The 23466-nt window shown below is 45.7% G+C and overlaps 1 protein-coding gene across 8 annotated transcripts in view; it reads left to right on the forward strand.

Annotated features, from left to right (window-relative positions):
* The window catches only part of LOC128299299 (protein muscleblind), a 235576-nt gene that overhangs the window by 85167 nt on the left and 126943 nt on the right, over window positions 1-23466 (forward strand). Inside the window, exon 2 of one of the 8 annotated variants that reach the window (XM_053035217.1) lies at window positions 22275-22406. The exons of the other annotated variants lie outside the window; for them this stretch is intronic. Within the exon in view, the coding sequence (XP_052891177.1) occupies window positions 22275-22322 (48 nt within the window). The 3' untranslated portion in view covers window positions 22323-22406. Of the gene's footprint in view, window positions 1-22274; window positions 22407-23466 lie in introns of those variants that run through there. 8 annotated transcript variants of the gene reach the window in all.

A 23466-nucleotide genomic window follows, 5' to 3' on the forward strand; every position in this document is an offset into this window, starting at 1 on the left:
GTGAAGGCGTGCGTTCCGTCGCTCGAAGCGAACCGTAATGAACGGCTGGAAAGTGTAATTTTATCCTGAAAATGAACATTCAATCCATCTGATGCCTGCCGGTTTTGCGGTGGTACGGCCGGCACACGGAAGATAAAGTGTACGGATGGTTGGATCCACGGTTGAGGAAGTTCCACGATTGATGGTTGGCTTCATTATGGGTTCCTTTTGGGGGCTATGAGTTTTTTTTCTCTCCTTCCGTCTCTCTCTCTCTCCCTCATCGAAGGAGACATATGGTGAAGGTCTTCAAGGATGGAGCTCACTCGCTCGGCGAAGGATACGGACTATTGACGAAATTTTGAAACGTGATCCATGTTCTGCCACCAAGACGCGCCAAGATGCGGTCCAGCCGCGCCGCGACACGCCGGCCAATCCCCGGCTGTGCTGTGCGGCGCATTGTACGTCATACTGGGACGTGAGGGAATAACGTTATTCACGTCACGATCGCGTTTCGCTTTTCGCAATATAAAACAGCTTTCCATCTCGGGCCAATATTTATGCCTTCGAAGATGGCTGTTCCGCGTCGGGGTAAACGGGGACCGGCCGATGATAAGCCGCACTACTTCACCACGTCTGTGTGCGACCAGCAGCGTCACTTCATTAGGAAGCTATCGAAAATCAGAAGCGCCCAATATGGCGCTATCCCGAAGCATTATGATCTGATGCGCATCCTAGAGCCACGCCAGCCAGCCACGCGTGTTCTTCAATTTCTTAGGATTAATGGTAGAGTAATTGTAAAATTGCTGCCACCCCGCCCAACGGCCTGTGGGATTTTAGGAACTAGTGTTAGCAATTTTATTGCATATTCTCGGTGCTAATATTTGCAAACATGTGCAATGCTGGGAAGCAGCTGCATCGTCTATCCACCCCCTATCTCACTGCACGCTCTCGGCGTAGTGAAGGCTTCCCAAATGCATTACTTACACCGCGTGCAACTGCAACGGACAGAACCACCTCCACCCATTCCAAAGGGAAAGGAAGCATGAGAGTAAATATTGTTTGTAATTATGGGGAATTTGCATTTTATGAATCCCGGAACGCGCGGTACGCTGGTGGTTCCGGTTTTCCGGGTTGGTGGCAGCGGGAGAACAGAAAAATAAAACACAAACAGAAAATCTTCGCTGGGAAAACAAACGCGGAAATGAAAGTATGTGTACGTTTGCTTGATGCTGAGGCGAACGCGTGGCATATGGTTGCAATCGTTTTTGGAGGTGGAAATGGTTTATTGAGTAGTGAGGAATTAAAAACAATTGTTGTTTGATATTGAATGGGAAATGGTGTGCCATTGAGTGCATTTGAGAGTTTACTGATGAGAAAAGCATTTTCCCTTTTAAAATTCAAATTAATTCTTATCTTAAAAATGGTTAAATGTATTGAGAAAAGATTTGAGATGTGCTTGACGTTGCATACATTTAGGCGCTTTACCGTTTCCATGGAGAGTAGAACAAACTCACCTACTCGGATTATTATTTATGTTTTAGCTATCATTTGTTACCGAATCAAAGCATAAGGACCCTCGTTTATTTTTTTTTTTTTTGCATCAAGATGTTGCTTCATCTTCATTTGGACCAGTCTTCCGGCTCACCGTGTTCCGTCCGTGTTCAGCGTTTGTTTTTAAATATTAATCTTCCCCTTAAGTCTCCCAAATGCTTTTGCTACTAACCGCCATCAATTCCATTATTGACGGTACAGTAATTGAAGCTCTTTGTGTAAATATTAGCATACGCTTTTCTTCACCGTGCACAATAAGAGCTAGAAAAAAAAACAACAGCACCTGAAGCCAACACCCTCCGAAGAGACATTAATAACCGTTCACCGTAGGAAATTTGTCATGTTTTGTCAAATATAAATTTATTGACTGTGTCGTAAATTATGTTGTCCGTAGCATTTCTTCGTCTGCTTCCTCCCCCCCCCCCCCCCTCCCCTCGTCGGGGGCTGGTGTGATTTGCTGTGGACGCGCATTGCGCACGGCCGAACATGCTATGTCACGCGGTGGATGGATCAGTTCTGGGCGATGGAGCTTACTTCCGGCAGGATGAGGAGCAAATGCCACGTGCCACGTGCTTTGTGGGGACAGTGTATCTGTGCGCTCTCCCGTGTGTGTGTGTGTGTGTGTGCATTTCCTTTCTGCGCCAAAATGGGACCGTGGGGAATTTTGCACTGACAATTGTCCATTAGCCAATGCCAGCGTACTGTCGATGACATCAATCCCATCTGTCACAGTTGGGCAGTTAGCTTGTGTGGGCGGTTGGACTAACTAATAAAAAATTCAACCCAGTTTGGGGTTTATTGGTTAAAAGTGGAGTGAAGCAACTCATCCAGATGACAGAGAACTACCGTAAAATCTTTTATTTGATTTTAATCTTCTGCGTGCAAATATGGGACATTTTACATTGTTCGACAAGGAAAATCACATTGCTCTTGTTTAATCTTTCAATATTCCTTTGTCATATGGCTGTTTTTTTTTTTTTGCTAAAAATGGAAACAATACTTCACTCGTTTTTTTTGCATAATGCCATGCATGAAACCTTCCCTGGAAAGATGTGATGTAACGAGTTTTTCAACCATCCTCAGGTTGTTCATCGTCGTTCGTGTTTTATTTTCCAAAATTTGCAACCAAATTGTATCGCTCCGCGCTTCAGTGGGTTCTACTCTCAGTTTTTCTACTCTCAAAATCGGAGCAAATACCGTTGTTGTGTAAATAAATTTCAAAATACTACAACTGCACCATCTAACAACCGTCCCTCCCGGTACAGCAGCAGCACCACAGTGTCATCCTTACTGGAACCCCAAAAAAGGGGGGTTCTCTGATCAAATAAACTTCTCGAGCGATTTTTGCTCCATTTTTCTCCGTGTGTGTGTCACAACATCTTTTTTTTGCGGTGAAACTCAATTGTTCTTACTTGCACACTGTGTTTGCAAAACTTCCTTCCTCTAGTTATGCGTGTTTTTTTTTCTTCTAACTCTTTGCGGACATCGGAATCCTTGCAAGGATGGCCATTTTTTTTTTGGTCGAAAATTGCATACTCTTTCGAAGATTTGTCCCAGTGGTTGAAGCTTCCGGTGGGGAATACGTTCCATAAAATAAGAAACCGATCGAGCTGACTTTGATGTAGCGCCACAACGGCAGGGTCGGTCCTGGCAAGACAAACACTCAACAACAACTGCACAGCAACTCCGAATGTGCAACCGAGCGTTCCGATTCTGGAGAACACCCGTGCGGTCTCCCAATCGAACCCCGGGAATGCAGATCAAGCCGTCGTGGAGACGTGGTGGCTGGTGTGCATTCCAAGCCGCAAAGCTTGCTCGATGGTTGTAATTTTCTCAAGTGTATTTACTGATGCCGATTTACTTCCTGTTTGTTGTCTGTAGCGCAAATCTTGACGATACCCGCACCCGAAATGCGCTCGCTATCTTGAGCAATTCCACCGGCACAAGTTGATGTTTGAGTTTTGAGGTACGGCAAGCGACTGCTCCGGTGCATGATTTGTGCATTCGGGGTTGTGTTTCCACCGTGCCGTGTGCTCCAAAGTGCTCCAAAGAAAGAAAGATGAGCACCCCGGTACCCAGTTTGATCCGATAGGAGGGATGTTTCTTTGGTTCCCGGTGGTAGCATTATGAAAGCGAAACTCAAACTCAAAGTGTGTGTGTACTTGGTGCGATCACGACGATGAACGCCCCAAGAACAACCAAATGAACGGAGTAGTGTTGAGGAAAAAAAACTTATCACGTTTTATTTCTACTTTCTCGGTTTTTTTTTATTCGGACGATCACATCGAAATGTTGCTGCGACCAGTTGGGGGGCGGACACTACTGCAAGAAAAATCCTTTTAATGAAAAGCTGGCACCACAAAACAGCGACAAATTGTTGTAACAAATTCACTTTGGTGCGGGACTGCTCCACACATTTACGGTGGTGGGCGAGCGAGACGGGAAGGAGGCGGGAAAGGAGTTGGCAAAACATAAATTGTAAAATTGTGTGCCCAGTTTTTCCAACACTCTCCAACAGTTGTTGGTGACTCTTGGCCAAATGCGAAAACACCCAACTGCAACTTTTTCGTTTGACAGCTTAACAGGAGGACCCTGTGTTTCATAAAGTTGTGTTTCCTACTACTACATGGTTTGTTTTGCTTGGTCGCTTATTGGTCGAAGAGGGAGACACCTAAAACAAAAAAAAAGCAAAATAAACCACCCTCTTCGAATGTCCGGATGACAAATTTCATTACAACGGCCACACCTTTCCCGCTTTGAAGACATCTCCGGCGGGTCCTCCAAGAACACGGGCCGGATCTGAAACCCCGTTCGGCGAAATGGCGAATGGAGGGTGTGTGTGTGTGTGTGTGTGTGACGAGAGGTATGTGGCCGGTAATATGCTTGTAGTGCGCTAGCTGTCGTAAAAGTTTTGCTCCCGCACCGGAGACATTTGGTCACCCCGACAGCCGTTGCATTTGTGATTAACTTTTACGTCACTTGGAAACATCTCACCCCTTGTGGATGTCGTGTGGAGGAGGTCACGCGTGGGGAGCACACCTCCTGTGGGGAGGGAAGCCGAACCGACTGCAGATGCAACTGAGGTTGAATTGTTAGTAGTGTGTGTGTGTGTGTGTCTAGTGGGGATATTTAATAGCCGTACCAGATACCACGCAGCATGCACACACTGCACCATTTGTTGTTTGGAACGGGTCGTCGGAAACGATGCCATGCCATGCCAGCGCTGGCACAATCTAATTGAGGGGTTAAGCTCTCGCGGTCGTAAGTGAAGGATCAGCTTGAGCTTATGGGTTGTTAAAGTGAGAGGATTTAGTGCGAAGGAATTGCCATACATGTGGTGTTTGTAAAGTGTAGTATTAGTACTTTTAGTCAGTGTCAGAATTTGGAGCTTTAAACTTAATAATTTGAGGCTGAGTTTAGTACTTTAATTGCTTAAATGATGTTAAGTTTAATTTAAAAGAGCATAAACGGTTTGATTTTTCGATTAATGTCACTTAACGCCACATGAGCGCCATCTGTTGGGAAAAAGTGTTAAAAATAGCATTCAATACACTTCCTCTTGCATCTCCACGACCTACTCCATGACTGAGAGCTGTTGGACAGCTGGGAGACGAAGCACGAAAAAGTATGCCATTTGCTGAGTTGACATTTCTCCCCGACAATATTTAGCGCACTGGGGGGGTTGCGTGGGCCAAGGAGCAAGGACAGTTTAGCTGCCCCCTGTGTACTCCTCCATACATCAACTGGTGGCCATATTTTTGCCCCCTCGGAATAGTAATGATGAGTGAAATGTACAGAAATGGGTGAATGGGGACAACACACAACTAGTTCGTTAACTAGTTGCAGGAAATTAAATGCGATGATAAGCCATTTCGAAGTGAAGTGGCCCCTGCTTGCTAGCAGACGATTACAAAATGATGATCCCGGATGAGCGCATGTGTGAGGTGTCCCTCACTAGGCGGACCACATCTCTTCGATTCCGCTCTACAAAAATGGACGGCGGGTGACTATCGTTATCCTTTCGGTGGATGGTTGAGTTATGGTTGTCCCGAAGGCGGCTCAACCTTGATTCTATCCGGCTCCGCCAGCGTTAAGGCTGAAGGAAGCGCCGTGAACTCATAAATCTAGCTGACATGTTGCTTTTTGCCGTCCCCGTTCCACGTTCGACCAGCGGGTTTCAAGTTTCGAGCGCTGCTGAGCGCTGAACGGGCCGGAGAAAATTGATCATATTGTTTGTTCCACCCCCGGCGGGGCCACACGTGAAGGCGAAAGGCTTGGAACGAACGAACGAAAATCGGGACAAATACAGTCGGGGCCAACAACACGTTCGTCCAAGCGTTCAATGGTTCCGGTGCTTCTGCTGCTGTTGCTACCAGCATTATCTGTACGGCTTCGTTTGTGTACCAGGGCCCGTAACCCGGGAACCCTCACGCATATTAAGCGTCGCTGTAAGGACGCCACCATATTGGTGGTGATTTATATGAGAACGATATCACTTCCTTCCTGATGGCGACCAACCAACCAACCTGATGCTATTACGCTAGGCCGAAAGCAGCAGTAGCCGATGGATGACCGTTTACTTACGGGCATATGTTTCGATGCTGTTCCTTCCCCTGTGTGTGTGTGTGTGTGTGTGCAAAGAAAAGAAGGCGAGAAAAACAACGATCCCCGAAACAGCGAGCGTCCTCCTAACTGTCACGCCCGGAAGACGAATTTATGTGAGTATTTTCGTTACACTATCTCTCGTGGCGACCCACGAAAAGCTCTCCAGCAAAGATGTCTGCGATGATATGCACATTCCGTTTTCGGTTCCATCTGGGAAAGAAGAGCCACCGTTGGATGGATATCGTTTGCCGAATGGTGACATAAATAATAGAGCACCCGATTCTTCCACCTAAGACGACGGGGTTCACACCTTCCACCCAAAACGAAAAACGGAAGGAATTATGTCACTGTTGAATTTTTTTCTTCCCTGCCTTGGTACGGGGTAGCCATTTTCTTCGTCACGACATACGTAGAGGACGCTCCCATCAGGTGAACCGATTGCCTTTGTCTCCGACGATGTTCACGGGCAGATTCTGTGAACCCAGGGCCCCGTATCTGACCGGAGGCTGATTAATATTCTAATACGGTTCTTCGGGGGGCTGCTTCGTTCTCTCGGTTTGATTTATATCGAATCCTTTTGGCCTTTTGGATCGCGGGCAGCAGGAGGGTCATGGGCGCATCCAGGCGGTGCAGTTAGGTATGCTCTTTCGATCGACGACGAACGGCGAATATTCTCGTAGAATAAATTAGACACTCCATTACCATTCCGTGGAAGGAATAGGACCCGTCCCCTTATGGTCCCTTATCGAACGTACGTCTCGTACGCTTCTTCGCGTAGGACAAGAGATAGAATGTCCCAACAAGATTAGGGATTATCGGATGAGAAAATTTCTTTTGTGAGATTATTGTGCCAAAAAACCCTCATCTAAATCATTGAAATTGATTGTCGTGTGACCATTTTTTGGGAGGATTTTAAACTGATGGATAAGAAGATCGTTACGATCGAGGATCTTACATAACAGTCTCGTTACAAAGTGCTGCAAAGTTCAAGCAAACTCTCTCTTAAATTGTCTCCAATTCCTAACACGAATGCTGCACCCCAACATAACCCCCAAACTACTTGCGAACTGCAGCCCGAAACTATTCGTCGCCGGTCGTACGGAGCGTAAAGTCCCATAAGACGGTGACAGTTTCGCGTAATACCAATTTCACCCAAATGGACAGCAGTCCCCACAGTGAGAGCAAGTGAAATGTGGAGATGGTTGGCAAATTCCATCGTATTTCGCACCGTACCGGGGAAATAAATTTTCGGTAACGCTTACATATTTCATGGTTTTTCAGCTGTTACTATCCATTCTGCCGGTGGTGTGCGCCATACACCCCTTAAGACGACCCCGTCAGCAAATCGGATAACCGAGCACCACCGACAGACGTACATTCGCCAGAACTCGCCGACTAACACACACGTATCAGCGTGCACGGCAATGTGAGGTTCCGATCCTTCTGCCTCTTCAGCAAACGTTAGTTTGCAAAACGAGTTCCAACGTTTTCCACGCGACAGTTAATCTCGCGCTGATGGAAATTTAAGTACCGCACCGTAAAGTTCGGAAAATGTACTTCCGCTTTTCCGTTGCGAGATCTTGATATCAGTGCTGCGCCAACTCGCCTGTTTTCTCGTTCCGCGAATTGGAGTTAGTTGCTACAAAATATTTACCCACAGCCCATTCCCATCCAGTCCTATCCGAGCTGTGTGTTGGAAGAAACAAGACCTTCCATTCGGGCTGATAAAAGTCGCCAAACCATTCTTTCCTCGTGTGGCCACCAAAGTCGATTTCTTGGAAAGGAAAGAGACGATGACGTTACAACGACGCCTGATGCCTGAAAGGAAGATGTTGACGATGATGCTTGCAAATTTATCATCATTATTCAGGGCTTAGCCTGGGTTAGTACCAGCGAAAACCATTTTGGGATCTGCGAACCGAGGCCGGCAGAGAGGGTGATTTCTCAGATCTCGCCGAGGGTGATTTGCATATTTTTCGCGCGCGTCTTAAAGGACGAGACCTGCCTCATTTGTCGAACTGATGGTCGCTCTACTCTAACCCATCGTCTAACCGAGACTAAATGGTTTGGGCGTTTGTCCTCTCGTTTGCATCGCATTGTGGGTCGGTAAGATGGTTTTGTAGCGGTGTGGTTTAGGAAACAAATCGCTAATCTGACCTCCTGTGGTGGTGATCTCGAGAGATTAGTTTACGTCTTGCGGGATGGTCGAGTTGCACAGCTCTTGCACGGGAATGAAGTGGCACGAATTAACTAAGATCCTCATTAGTTTTTGCCTTCCAAATGGGTTAAACTGTTAGTGGAAGCTACTTCGAAATCCACTTTCTATCAACTTTACCCAACTTTACAATCATTAAACAGTAAAGTTGTTTAGTTGCAATAATAAATTTAACGGCGCAAGCTTTTCATAATTCATCGGTGTTTCCAACACGAAATGGATCGCTTTTATGGGGTTTTTTTCCTGGCCTTTTCCTGGAAACTCACCTGTTTCCTGATAGATTGTTTCAGCCAGCGAGAGAGGAGTGCAGTTCCAACATGATCCTGGTCACGGCACCACTGGAGGAACATAAAGTGCAATAAAAATTCACCCCAGTCTCAGGAGTAGGTGGATGTAGTTGCCGACGATGGGGTATCAATTTAAAAGTTGTAATAAAAACTCATAAAGTCATAACCTCACCTTTGGAACCTTCCTTCCCTCATCCCAGCGCCAAAACGCTTCCCCTCTTCAGGTGAAGCTCAATGCCAACTAGGAGACAAGAAGGAAATAAATTATGCATTTTTCGCCGATGCTTCCGCACACAGGCAAAACCAATCTACAATGATTTTAAGACGCAAGACGAGTCAGATAAAAAACTGCCGATAGAACTACCCAGAGAGTGGAAAACTCTGCCAGAGAGTTCCATTCCATTCAGGTGGAAATGATAGAAGTACAAGAATACGCAGAAAGATTTGCTCGTTGGTGCATTGCATTAAATCTGTAGCCTTTTTTTTTTGGTCGTTTGAAAGCTGACAATTGTGACTATGTTCGGGACGATTCTCACTGTTCACTACTACCCTTGTACTATCCGATTACACCAGTTCGTGGAAAGTGAAATAATCTGAAAATGCATTCCGATTATGCCATTTTCACTTTTTCACCACCTCGAGCCCCTCTGGTCGAGTCTGGTCTCTCCTGCAAAAGAATGAAAGGAATGTTGACGCAGGTTAACGAGGGGATAAATCGAAGGTCATCGACATTCGCACTCGGTGCATTTAAACAATTTCCATTGCGGTATGTGTTTTTGGGTGGTCTTTGTGGTACCTCGCACAGTGCACATGTAAATAATTAACACCAACCCCGTGTGAGAAGGGTGAGCCGCAGCCACATGTCGCGTGCGGCCGTAACGATTACTCACTGCCAAACGCCAGTTTGTCTTGCAAACGATCTGCGATCTCCTGTCGCTTTCAATGATTTCACTGTTTGGGCCCCTTATTTTTAGACCGTAAATCGAGATTGCAGAATAGAAATGCAGCTTAAAAATAGTCCCACATTGGTCCACGCATGGAGGAACATTTGCGCAGACAAGCAGCCGCGTGATCGCGTCTTCTCCGTGCCGTGCCGTGTGCGGATCGTTAAAACCGGAGCGGCCTTTTACGGCCCAATCGTGCATCGTTCTTTCCTCTTTCTTTTGGGCCATCAAAACTCTTCGGAACCCTCCGCCGGGTTTTTGCAAGATTCATGCTGCGGACCACCTGGGGGAGTAAATAGCTCTTAAATATTTGATTCTATTAATGAACCAACAACCCCGGATGCGGCAAGGCAGGAATCATTGGGCACCTAGGCGAGACTGACCTATCCCGGGGAAATAAAGTCCGGTTTCGGTTGTATTATTCCGAACCCGATTCTTCCTCGTTCCTTATTCCGTGGCCTTGTCCTTGTCGGTGGGGGAGGTGTAATACACTGCAAACACCCACAAACACAGGCACAGTTGGGGTGGGCATCATCCATTTTCTTCCTTTCCCGGTGTGCCGTAGGAAACAGAGAGCAAACGGTAGTTTATTTTCCCCTTGTGAGTGGGAACCCCGAACGGCAGGTTGTACGGCACAAAAGGAAACAAGAAGCAAAAAAGAAACTAACTTTTGCAGCATTTCAGGCACACAGGGGCTCATAAATAGTAATTTATTGAAATGAACGAACGCTTTTCCCTTTCACAGGGTTTTTTTTTTCGGGGAAAGGTGGTTATATTTCTCGTCTTTTATTTTCCACCCCACCCCACCCGGGAAGGAAAAGTTTATGGTTTACCACTTTCTACATCACAATTTTCACCTTCGCCCCCTGAGCAACGAGGAGCACCAACACCAACGAAAAAACAACGGTGCGATGAGTGTTAAAAATTTTCAAACACAAACGCCTTTCAAGGATTGCTGACCCGAACTATATGGCTTTAATTTTGCATGTTGGTTCGGTGTGTTTTTTTTTTTGTTTTTTTGAATCCCCAAAACAGGCCAATTTTCCTCTTCGACGCTTTTCCTTTGGTGGAATGAACACGAAACGGTCTTGCACATTTTCAAGGCCTACTTTCTTCCGCAAGGGTAGACAGCAGCAGCAGCACAGTGGTGAAGGATAATTTAATTTTGGCCGCAACGAAAATAAAAACAAGCCGAGACGAGATGCTCGGTTCTCCCCCCTCCCATTTTTCACACCCGGTTTGGTTTTCCGGTCCAAAAAAAGGAAAGGAAAATCGGGCAAAGAAAAACCAGTTCCGTCGTACGTTCTCTTTGCCGTCTTTACGCTTCCTGCTTCTTGTGGTGGATTTGTGCGCTAGTAGTTTCATTAAAGATTGCACCGGGAAACAGACGGGGAAAAGCGTGAAGTTTTCGCTATCGCTTTTCACCCTTAGAAGCAAAACGCCGGTGCTGCAATTTTCAGGTTTGTTTTGTTTACTTCATACCGAAATGTGTGTTTTTTTTTTCTCCTCGGGCGTTTCTCCGTTCGCGTATCTGCATGGTGATAAAGATGAAAGGATTTTTTCGTTTGTTGATTCGTGTACAGTTTTTTCCTGTGGATATTACTAAAATCGTTATGGCGATGGAAGGCAGGAAAACACACCAGTACATTCGCTTTTCTTTGCAGGATTTTGTTTTATATTTAGCTTCACTATAGCCAAAACTACAGCCAGTCTTATCTTGGCCATTAATATTGTATGCAGTTTCCATTACGTGTTCCGGAATGGGAAGTTGTTTCTTTACCTTCGTGGCTCTTCTCCCTGCTGGCTAGTGACCCTGGTGGTGGCTTCGCAGATAAACGTTATTTTAGAAGCCTGTTTTCCCTCTGCTCCGGACGATCAACATGTATGCTACGTACTTGTATTCAACCATCCTTCTTTTAAGGCACTGAGAATGCACCCTCCCAGTGACGGTTTGGTTCTGGCGAACTATCCCTCACTTATTGCCGTTTCTTCTCCGCTTGCAGGTGATGGCTTCTTGTAACACGGAGCGATAGATACCGACAAGCGCTGGTTAGCGTGTTGGGAAGAAATTAATCTAAGCTGGGTGGTTCTAGCAGAAGCATACCCACCACGCAGTTGCTGATGCCGGCTGTGTTTCGTTTGCGTTTTCTTTTCACCTTAAAACCCCCGGCTTGCTTTGGTCGATGGGATGGCAGAGTAAATTTAATTACAGTTTACATTTAGCCGGTTCGGTACGCCGTGATACGGTGCCCCGGATATGTGTAAGCCGTGTCCCGAAAATAACTTGCCATATTTACTACTCCGTTTGCTCAGCGTTTGCTGAAAGGGCTGCAATGTATTTAGCATCAGCCGACATGTATGTGGAACCATGTTGTCCAACCGTTTTGCGGTTAGCAAGATGCAACGCTTGTAGCTGCAGTAATGCAGCTGCACCGAACTGTTTCTTCCAGGGGAAATGCTTAATTTTGGGCCATCGAAAAATCGTTGGCAAATTGTGTCTAGATTTGCTCCAATAATTTAACAACATCTTGCCATTGGAGATGTGGCTAGCACCTACCAGTGCAATGTGAAACGAATGCCTTTCCAAAAAAGCCTTTCCTTATCTACAATGTGCGGTCATGAGTTGCGGTTTCGGGATTGTCGGAGAAGAAGAACTTTTGAACCAGCAACCAACCCGGACAAGTGTCGTTCGAGTTGACCGGGCTGTTCGAGGATTTCCAGCAGAAGAAGCTCCAAGCTCAAAGTCAGAAAGTTAAAACGAATAAGAGAGAGATAAAATCCACCTCCGGCTTTGCCCAGTTCTCCCCAGTGACTTGCCTTCTCAAGCAGGTGTCTTATATTTTAATTACATTTCTAGAACTTCCACAACACCCGTCAGAACTCCTCGACCCGGGTTTTCACCATGCAAAATCTTCCCTTCCGAGAGAGCAAATGGTGCAAACCCGTCATCAACACCACACACAGCACAGGCCCTTAAGCCGCTCACCCTTAATCTTGCCACTTTCGCCCCCGTTATCACACACGGCGCTGGTGTAGGGTAAAGTCATCGTCAAATGCGCCGTATCAAATCGGTTCCGGTGTTGTCTATCGGATTTTTCGAAAGTACTTAAGTAACTGCCGCCGCTTCGTCTGGGCGGGTGTCACAAATTCCTGCATTCTAGCGAGGTTTTTTTGCTCGGTGGTTGGAAAGTACCCCCCCCCAAAGTGTGAGTGTGGCTTTCGCACTCTGCTTACAATATATTATTCACGCAAAGCCTATTAACGTCTAAGAAGACGTGGGTGAAGCTTCGGTTTCTACAGGGAAGGTGCGAAGAATGGGTCTGATTTTGTGAGGATTTGCATAAGAAGAGATGCGTCGGAACGACTTGACATTGAGAACCATCAGTGGGAGATAAATGTCTCGTTCGTTCGTGACAACACTTACCTTCTGAAACTACTTTTAAATAACTACAGGATTTTTAATTTATTTGAAAACTCTTTTTAAAAGAGTTCCCATTTTCATGCACACTTTTTGGGTTGATAACCGGTCACTAATGTTTGTGTCTTTTCCGCTTTTCTCTTTGCAGGTATGTGTCCCAAAGGCCAGACAGCAGCACAGACACACCCACACCACTCCCCGAATTTAATGCCTTTTTTAACGATCGTTGCATAGTTCTTAATTAAGATTAACAGCGCAGTAACGATGTCGATAAAAATGGCACACAGGTAAACAGCGTCGTCCCGGGCAAACAGCGAATTGGTGGCGCACACGGAAAATGAATCCTGGACATTATTTTGCACCGAGCGGTGTTGCTCTATTTAAAGCGACGTTCCAACGTTTTGGAGCGATGAAAAAATGCCGCTCGAGTGTTTTGGGCATTCGAAAATTAATTAAACCACCTGGTGTTGTAGTATGAACGAGTACGAGATATTGCATACATGGGGACAGGGCGGAAACGGCCACGTGAAATGGTGGAGGACATTTTTTTCCTTATCCTGATCAAATTTTCTAGAGAAATCGGGTCTGATTTGGAGTCTGCTAAATAGCGAACGCAAATTAATATACCTTAGTTCATGTCTAAGTCCCAACTTCCTTGAAATTTGTCCACAACGCTGATTCCAGCTGAACACGAGATGCTTACAGCACACAGAAGGCGGCATTATTTCCCTGCAGTCCTTCCGTGTTTTGGTACGCTTTTACTTATCGATGGAAGTAAGCTAAGCGCCAATGGTTCGCGAATGAAATAAGAGATTACCCGGCAAAGAGTGTCCAAGGTATCCGACGCAGATAACCACACAGCACTCGGCCAGGACGATATGAATGGTGCTCGGCAGGCCAAGAGCAGGAAGCAGTTGCTTATTAAAATCGTGACTCGATAAAAATCGGACCAGAAACCATCGTCCCATCGGAAAGGACCCCGCGTTGGCGGTGGAAGAAATAGTTAATATTTCAATTTTTCTTCCCGCGTGTATCTCGCGCGACAGTGGCGCGATAATGTAGTGCCGTCGTGTTGTTGTGTGCTGGAGACGCAGCAAAAATAGAAAATTTATGACAGCACAAGCTGGGGCATGTACACGGGCTGATTTATAAGCCGATTTGTGTGTGACTGTGAGGGCGGGAACACCGGAGAGTGGTGTTGTTTGCTATTTCCTGGAACGGATAAGGAAAAGGACCATTTTTTAACCGAAGAACCCCAAAGCTGCGTCCACCTGGTGGAGTTGAAATATCATCAACGGGGAGAAATAATTTGCTTGCGTGGTTATTACGTTAGCCACCAAAAGAGAGCAGCTTGAGCTATTTTCATTCTTATCTCAAACAAATAGTTAATCAACAGTAATATTTGGAATGATTAGATTCCTCTTTGACTTCTAGCTAATCAGCACGGAACATGCTTCTTTGATTTGGTGTCATCTGGGAAAGAACTTCCCCGGAAAAACGTAAACCACATCACAATGTTTCTGTGTTTCTGTCGTCCAAAATGTAACCCAAAATGGCAACAGTGTATTGTGACACATTGTCGACTTCGGCGTCTCCACCTCGAGCATTTGCTACCAGGAAGTCCCTAATCCCTAACCAACCACTAGTGCTCTCGGTGCAGCCCACAATAATCACATAACAGTTCTAGTGCTTCCGTTCGAGTTTCTCCACTCCGTTAGTCACTCCTCTTCGCACATTCCATTGCTTTTAGTCGTTTTTGTTTTTTACCTTTTTAAAAATCGTTGCAACTGTCATACGAGTACAGGCAGGGAGCTGTCTTTATGGTTTTCGGTTTCCTTTTCCACACCACTTTTTCCTTTTTTGCGTTTCCCAACTACAGTTACATTTGCTTGGTTGCTCGTTACGCAAGGCTTTTTTCCATCCTTATCACTCGTGGAGAGGGTTTTCAGCCAAATGACGCGCGAGCACTCTAGGCTCGCATATGGGGACGTGCGCGCCGTCGAAGGAGGAACCTTGGCGCCAGACTGGAAAGACCATTCCACACTGGCAAACTACATTCGCCAACTGTCGAACACTAGTTCTGACGTTGTTGTGACACGGAACGGTTCTACTCGATACACGGTGCATTGTGTTCTAGCCGATTGCCACCAGCCCCACGTTTGTTCAGTGTGCTGCATTGCGTGCGTGCAACTCTTGCAAGTGGTGAAAGTGTTTTCCGACCCTCCGATCGAACGTATTCAAAGCATCTCGCAACACGACGTGAGATTGATTAGTAGCAGCGCCCCAGATCAGGGAGAGAAACAATCTTTCGCTTGACATTTTCTTGCTAACCTGCTCAACGCTGGATAACAACGCGTTTCCGAAGGTAAGCAAACGGTGATCGTTGATCAAGAAGGATCACGGTGCACAATTAACGATGTCTCATTGGAAAATCCTTTCCGCGTGTGTGTGTGTGTGAGAGAGAGGCAGGAAGTGTCCACAATCGATTTATCAAGTCCCGGCAATGTCAGCTTGTGAGGTGTTTTTCTGACACTTTGTGTCGTCTAATGTCTCTGCGCGAGAAGAAGCACGCAAAACGTAAAACACATTTCATTACGGGACTAATTGATGTATACACGCTAAAGCTCATCCTCCAGCTGGTGTTTTTTTTGGGTGTTGGTAGTGGAAATTTCGTACACTCCACAATTTTCACCAACCGATCCACTCCATCCGGTCATCAATAAAGAGCTGCGTTTGCTATTGACCTCGCGTAGCTCAAGGGTTGAATAGCTCATGGTACAAATCTCGCCTACTTTGTGCCGTGGCCGGTGTTAGGGACAATGCTGTTCTACTCCTCGAACCTGCGACTCGCCCATAGGGTTATGTGTATCCATTCATCTTCAGCCCGGGTCGACATTCATTATCATTAGGAATCGGGTTCTCTCGTACGAGGGACCGTAAAACCGACACGGATCACACAACAACACAATCACTCTTTTTGCTAGCTGGGGTGCCCAGAGTCACGTCAGCGCCCGTGTGCCGGACATGGAAATTCATCCTTGACCGGACCGGAGAACCGGACCGGTGCACAATCCTTCCCAGCAGACACATAAATTTCAATCAAAATTCACTCATTCGACCATTTTATCAAAGCTCTCCCCGTTCGGTCACTAAATTCAATCGGTGCTAATTATAAATAAATGATGAATAATCATTAAGAACCTCGCCCCAGGCCTGGACATGGCGTTGGATTTTGTCCCAAGGCAAGGTCTAAACGTTGGGGTTTTACGAATTCCGGAAAAGTAGTCTGCTCGTAATGTAACCGATGACCAGCTCGCAATCAATCTCACTCGTTCGCTTCCGACCAGTGTGACAGTGGCAATGTTTGGATGTCGGAACATTCTCATTCTCACGGGAATGAAAAGTACCATCCGGTGTACCATGTCGCACTGTGGACAGATGACGCCGCTGGCGATGGCGATCGTTGGCGAAGTGATTTTTGCAAAACCTTTGCACCTCGCATGGTGTGTGGTACATTTTTCCAACAGCTTTTTCGCTTTCGTGTGACGTGTGTGTTCGCTTTAAAGCTTCTAATTTAATTAGAACGCTACTCAACCTGCCTAACCCGGTGCAAACGCAAGCATGCTTCCATATCAGCACGGCCAGTACGGGGTTTTTTATTTAATTACATCGAGTGCAATTCGAACTCTTTCCATGTGAAACCCACAGCCACAACCCAGGGGTGCCTGGGATCGATAAAAGTATTCGGTTACTTGTGCAGTAGCAAAAATGGGTATTTGCACTTCAATGGTAGAAGGGTTTGCATTCGAAAGCAGGGGGTAAAACTTTAAGGAAATCCGGACAGAGTCTATAGAAAGGTATTAATTTTCGGCTGCCTACCGACCACTCACCAGTCAGTCTTCCGACGGGGCAGATGGACGCAATATCCGCAGTAATGCTATGAAAACCCATCCGTCCACTGTCTGAAGCTTTTCACAGCACCAACCGGACAGACGGCTGGGAAGTCCTCTCATCCCCCACTAGGAGTGGCAAACCTTACAAGCCGCCTTGCTATTTCTAGGTGAATAATAAATGCTACTGCAGGGATGTACCACAGCACGATCATCCGACTAGCGCCCTTCTAAACGGGGGTCCATGTCGGGAACGGCTGAGCGCTACATTGACTCCGAACGTACGATGGGTTTGTCGCAGTCCACAAGCCCCACGAGAGTCGTACACAATTTGACATTGTTTTGTGGCTTTACATAATTTACCTTTTCGATGCTTCGGTCCAATGTGTGTGCGTATCTTACCCGGCTAACAACAGCAAGGATCGGCTTTCCGACAATGTTGCGCCAGGGATGGTATTAGGGATGATGACAAATATACGGAAATTTTCATCATCATTATCGTATCCTTCCCATCATCATTTCGGGTGGGATGGTCAGTGGAAATGGACGAGGCGTGTGTGTGTGTGTTTTTTCCGGGTTTTATGTTGCACATGTTTTGTGTTTTGTTTTCAGGATCAAATTACTCCACTCGCACAGAAAGGTCCTCGCGTTGGTTGGAAAATTGGAAAGAACAACTCATAACTATTACCCCGTTCAGTGTGGCTTGTTTCGGTTCTGACGGGCCTTTTGAAAGAGAAAGGGTTCGTCCTTAAGTGGCCCAATCCAATACAATCGCATTAGCCAAACAACACCGTCCAGGGAGAGCGGCGTATTCATCCAATCAAATCCAATCTACCTCAGGGTGCCGATGCTATCCACGTGCCGATAATCGCATTCTGAAACAGGACCAAAAAAAAAAGCCTAATCTTGAGATGTTTGATGCTTTCTTTTTTTTTTGTTTTGGTTCCCTCGAGAAAGGTGTAATTTCCCTTTCTAAAGTGCTAACAATAAACCTTCGCTTGCCGATGAATTCTTTGACCTCACGACCTCACTTGAACAGGTTTTTTTTCAATACCTAACAGGTCGTATCTTATTTCGGGACCCCTTTCACAATGTGGCCCTGGCAAGGAAAACAACACAACTGCAACAGGCATTTGCCAGCCGAATGCCGAATTGAACAAATTAACAGACAGTTAAAAAACTAAGGTGTGTTAACTTCGAAAAAAAAAAGGGAAAAGTCGTGAAGGAATCATCTTCAGGCGCAAACGCCTTCGGCACGTGTCTATTCAATTTTGGGACCCCTCTTTCGGTAGATGCAAAAAAGCACAACAACCCCTTGAAGAATGTGGCACATGATAATGTGAAGAGGTCCCTTTTCCTGGGACTGGGTTCGTCGCTTACCGCCACACGAGACCACAGATTTGTGTCCCTGCGTTTGCTTATAGACGGCGTATCCGTCCGCGCGTAATTGATGGTTCCTGCTGGTGCGTCCCCGTACCAGCGGTGTAACATCGAACGAATTGGACTGTCAAAAGTGTCTCCGTATGATAGAGTCTAGCAGCATATTCACACACACTCGAACCCCGGTCCCCGGGTCCGTTTACTGTGGTTGCGGTTCATGAATGTCACCGGGCCGGTCGGTGCAATTTGTCACACCGAAGGTCCTACGGAACGGATGCACACACACCGCCCGAAGGGTGCACCGGGTTTCGGGGTGTTTTGCCCGGCACACTCTCTTTCGCTGTGTCTCATAATCGAAAGACGACGCAAACCACGCGCTGTTCGGTGCCGCTGTTTGAGGGGCGAGGGCGAGTTGTGTAAATTGTGCATTCGGGAAGCAGCGGGTTTTTGTCTGCGTTTTTGGGGCGAAAATGATTTACGGCTCAATTTCATTGCATCGTTTGCTTGTGGGCGCGGAAGTGAGCAATACGATCATCATCAACAGCGATGTTTCAGGGCTTTGTTAGGGTTCGAGATGGGAGGGAATGGGAAAAGAACGAAATTCCCCATTGGCCTGAAATTCCTCCATGGATTCGCTACTCCGTCGTGTCCTGTTTGCTACTTAGTTAACAGAAGCAACTGTTCGGTGCTCTCACATCACAACGTTTTTTGCGCTGCAGCAGCGTAAACTACTCTCGTATGACAAATAGTTTCGAAGGAGTAAGAAATGGTTTACAGCCACGTGCAACCCTGGAACACAAAGTGCATAATTGGATAGGATGGAAAGGATGGATCATTCGTTATTATTTGCAATAAATGGCTATTGTATAGCGAATGACACATGACCATTTTGTAATATTGTTGATTGATACAACTGTTTTGTTATTAAAGAGAACTACATTCTGTATGAATGTAGGTCCTTATCAAGTAATGTTTAATTTTAGTACTTTTTTGTCGAACAAATGGCATATTCGATGGGGTATTTTAAAGCCTAAAGGTATGCAATCAATTTCCTCTCTCTCTGAGCGCCTCAGCATGAACATTATGAAATTAACACTAGTTTGCATACATTCTGGCGTAAGGAAGTCCTGTACAATGTACACCATTTTTGCCCTTCTACGTACAATATTTTAGGTTATAATTCTTAGATAAGATACCAGATTGCATACATTCTGGCGTAAGGAAGTCCTGTACAATGTACACCATTTTTGCCCTTCTACATACACTATTTTAGGTTATAATTCTTAGATAAGACACCAGATTGCATACATTCTGGCGTTCGGAGATCCTGTACAACGTACACCATTTTTGCCCTTCTACGTACAATATTTTAGGTTATTATTCTCAGAATAATATTGTTAACGTTAATGAGAGCAACAGGTTGTTGAGCCTTTCCCTTTGTCTCTTTCGATTTGCTCTAAGCCACTAAACAAGCTGCACTTGTACTGCATTCCTGTAAATGATTTAACATGTCCCCGCAACGCTCTTAGCATGCTTAGTACGAACCACACGAATACACGAGTACCCTTCACAAGTGCATTCTGTCCCATCGCAACACAAAACGGGGCCTCAAAAATGAGGTTATTGTTACAGTGCTGCAGCTGCTGCTGCCACGCTGCCTATGCGGTGATGGTTTATTGGCAAAACAAAGGCTCGCGTGCTCACGTTCGTTCGCTTCTTCACTCAGCAATGATTGTAGCAAATATCAAATATCATCATATTTTGTTTCTATTCTGTGTCGCCGTTTTTATGCGCTCCCTCTCTCGTTCGGAAAAGAAACTTTTTTCTTGCTTTGCTTTATTTCGCCTGGAAAACTGCTGCACCACCCCGCCAACCCAACATCGAAACATCCCTCTCGACAACACTTAAGTGCACTCTTCTGTTCATGAGTTCTGCGGGTTTTTTGTTGTGTCCTCCATTAGCCTCCCTTGGCCACTGGTGGTAACGCAACATACACAGCCTTCCGCAGTTGGGTTTGTTTGCGTTGCGCTTCCTTTCGCTTGCGCCACCAGCGGATATCATGCGGATGAGAGACTACTTGGATCCGATTTTCCACTCTTCAAACTCTTGTGCACCACATCCACACCCCAGCGTGCAGTATCGGATTAGTAACAGGAAGCAACCAATATCACTGCCCCAGGGGGGGTGAAGAACAAAAAAATCTAGCGGAAAAACGAATTAAACGTCAGCCACGTACGAAACAATGCTATTAGAGCGGGAAAGATTTTCCATTCCACTTTCTTGCACAGCAGCCCGAACAATAGTGTAATGGGAGGACGGTTTGGAACAGTTCGTTACGCACAGTGGGTCGGTTTTTGCTCCCAGCTCACACATACACTGTTTCGCTATTGTTTTGCGATCATTTAAATATGTTGCATGTAGCTGTCGTGTGGTGGATATTTTGCTTGTTGGTTTTTCCGCGCTGTGTGGCCGTTTACTGATCTTCTACTCTGTGTGATTGTGAAGATTATTTATTTTTTAAAATAAGTTAATATGGCAGACACGCTAAGAATACAAAACTTTAATACTTAAAGATTAATACAGCAAGCTCTAACGTGCTTAATTCAGACAGCAAAGAAACCGCATGGACCGTTAAGCTTTACCGGGTTTTCTTTTCTCTTACACGGAATTTAAACGATTTTGTTGACTTTTGCTGATTGACTGTACGGGAACAATCAGCATGCGGGAGTTTTTCCCCTTGAATCATTGTCCTTACTTGCATCGCCTTCCTTCTTTCATCGCTTTAATATCCGGAAGCAGTTCATGCAGAGGTTTTCAGCAGAGTGGAAGGAAAAAAATCCAACATCGCCTACACCTTCAAAATGTTGCTTACTCGTGACAGAAACGTGCTGAGTTTGTGTTCAAAAAAATAAAACTAAAAGACAAACTGCCGAAATCCGGCATCCTACTCTACAGGGCGGGCCGTGTTTGTTTACTTGCTCTCTGCAGTGCAACTGTCGGCGCACATCGTCACCGTTGAGGGTTTTTTTTTTTGCTCCTTTATGTGTGAGTGCTTCCAGTACTTTGAACTTCTTCACACGGGGTGATACACACGGGCCCACTGGAAGGGTGTTGAAAATCTTGTGCAAACGAATCCCCCGTGAAGGTAGCATCCTTCCAGCATTTCCTTGCCACACAGACACACATCCGTACCTTTCACCGGTATGATGACCCTCGATTGAACTTTCCGGTTCCAAAGGGAGGTGGCAGGCAGGCCACCAGGCTGTGGATGCACCATAAGGAGCACAAGATTCGGGATCAAAACAAGATACGGTGAATGTTTGCACGATGCGGTGCGGTCCGTCGTGCCAGGTGAACCGGTTCCGTTGTTCCGTTGCTGTGATTTGTGCTGTGCTGCCAAGAATAACGAAAGATGCTTTTCACCAGGCGCGGGATATGCTAAGGCGAGGCACAAACAGTGAGATGCACCGTCGGTACAAAACCTAACGAGCGCAATGTGTTTGAGTGCGGAAAAAATGGAATGGATCTTGTTTTTTTTTTTGTGCTGGTCGTCAGTGTCCCACGTGTCTGGGATTGGTGAAACTTTCAAAAATACTGTTTATGCTCTTTAAGCGATAGAGTCTGCTAAAAGGCGAAATTTTTTTCTTCTTTCTTTTATTTCAAATGTAGAGCAAGAAATGTTTGTCATTTAATGTTTGTGCTTTTTAAATAAAGCTTGAAAAACGGTTTTAATTGTTCATCAACACTTGATTTGTGTGTTGCCTAAATTTAGGCGCTGTCGATAACGAAATGTCACTTCTAAGTCACAGGCTGCCTTGTTGTAAAGGAATATAATATTTACTTACGCTAAATGGTTTTACTGTTTTATAATTTGTGAACAAATGATATTTAATATTACATCGAGTTCAATAAATTCAAACCACTTTTATGAAGAAAACCCTTCCCTAAAACACATAAACAAATTTATATCTTATTTTTATACTCCTCCCCGTTCTCTATTTGCAGGTAAGGCAATCGAAATCCAATCCGATCAATGCATTTTATTGGCTGTAAGCTTTGCATATTATCGTGAGTATATCGTCCTAATTTACTGCGATAAAAACATGAAATTGGAATATTCAGCACACCTCGAAGGCGGCCGTGCTGTTTATGATAATCGGCTATTTGAATGGGATTTACCAAGCATGTTGATCTCTTTTTGACGATGTTTTCTCGCACCTCGCAGCTCGCATGTGAAGTCGCATCTTCATAGTCAGATAATCCTAAACCGATTTGTACGGGTGTTTGTTATGCGCCAGCGGGAGTAAAAGAAGAAGCGCCCCGTGCTCGCCTAAATTATACACGACAAAGCAAATGCGACACGAGATTTCACGGATTGCATGTCACTGTTCCATTATCGGGTCGCGTTTGAATTCCATCGATTTCCAACACATCCTTGACTCGTTTAGAGATACGAGGGAGAGCGAGAGAGAATGAATAAGTGTCATATTTCCTGTGGAAGCAGAACAAAAACGCCGCCGAGCAGTAAAATATAATCGAAACAGAGATCCGCATTTGCAATAATAACAACGAACGAAACATAAGGCCAATGTTGTAGGGCGCCTGGTCACGTGTCTGTGTGTCTGTGCGTCTGTATCCTTTTTTTTTTTTTGTTCATGAGACGCGCCCGCCGTCGTACGCCCTTTTATGCTGCAGCATAACAGCATCCGATTCGCAATACGACCAATCCATAACAATAAAAACATATTTTGACCCTTTTTTTTGGTGTGTGTGTGTGTACCACCCTGACCAACTTGTTTGTCTCGTTTCGGTCCCGGCAACACGCGGTGACCATGAAAGGACACCCCCCAACGAGACGCTCGTACCATAATCAACCCATCCGTCTTATCGCGTTTCAGCATGACCATCAGCCAGCGTTTTGTAGTGCGGATTCGGTTTTTGGGACCGGTGGCCCGATGATGCTTATCGAGAAAATGGGAAACAATTTTGCTTCGTTTTTCCCCGTCCATCGATTTGTTGTGATGTGGTAAGACAGGGAGACGCTGCTGCGCGCACAGGGGGCACAAACTTGTCAGGAAGAGGAAAAAAAACACAATCCTCTGTCCCAACCGGACTGTGGAGGGGCGAACGAAAAACACGAGGGGAAAATTGGCGGGATGGACAACAATCCGATCACGTCGATTTCTGATATGAAACG

This window comes from Anopheles moucheti, chromosome 2, assembly GCF_943734755.1.
Source record: "Anopheles moucheti chromosome 2, idAnoMoucSN_F20_07, whole genome shotgun sequence".
Taxonomy (NCBI): domain Eukaryota; kingdom Metazoa; phylum Arthropoda; class Insecta; order Diptera; family Culicidae; genus Anopheles; species Anopheles moucheti.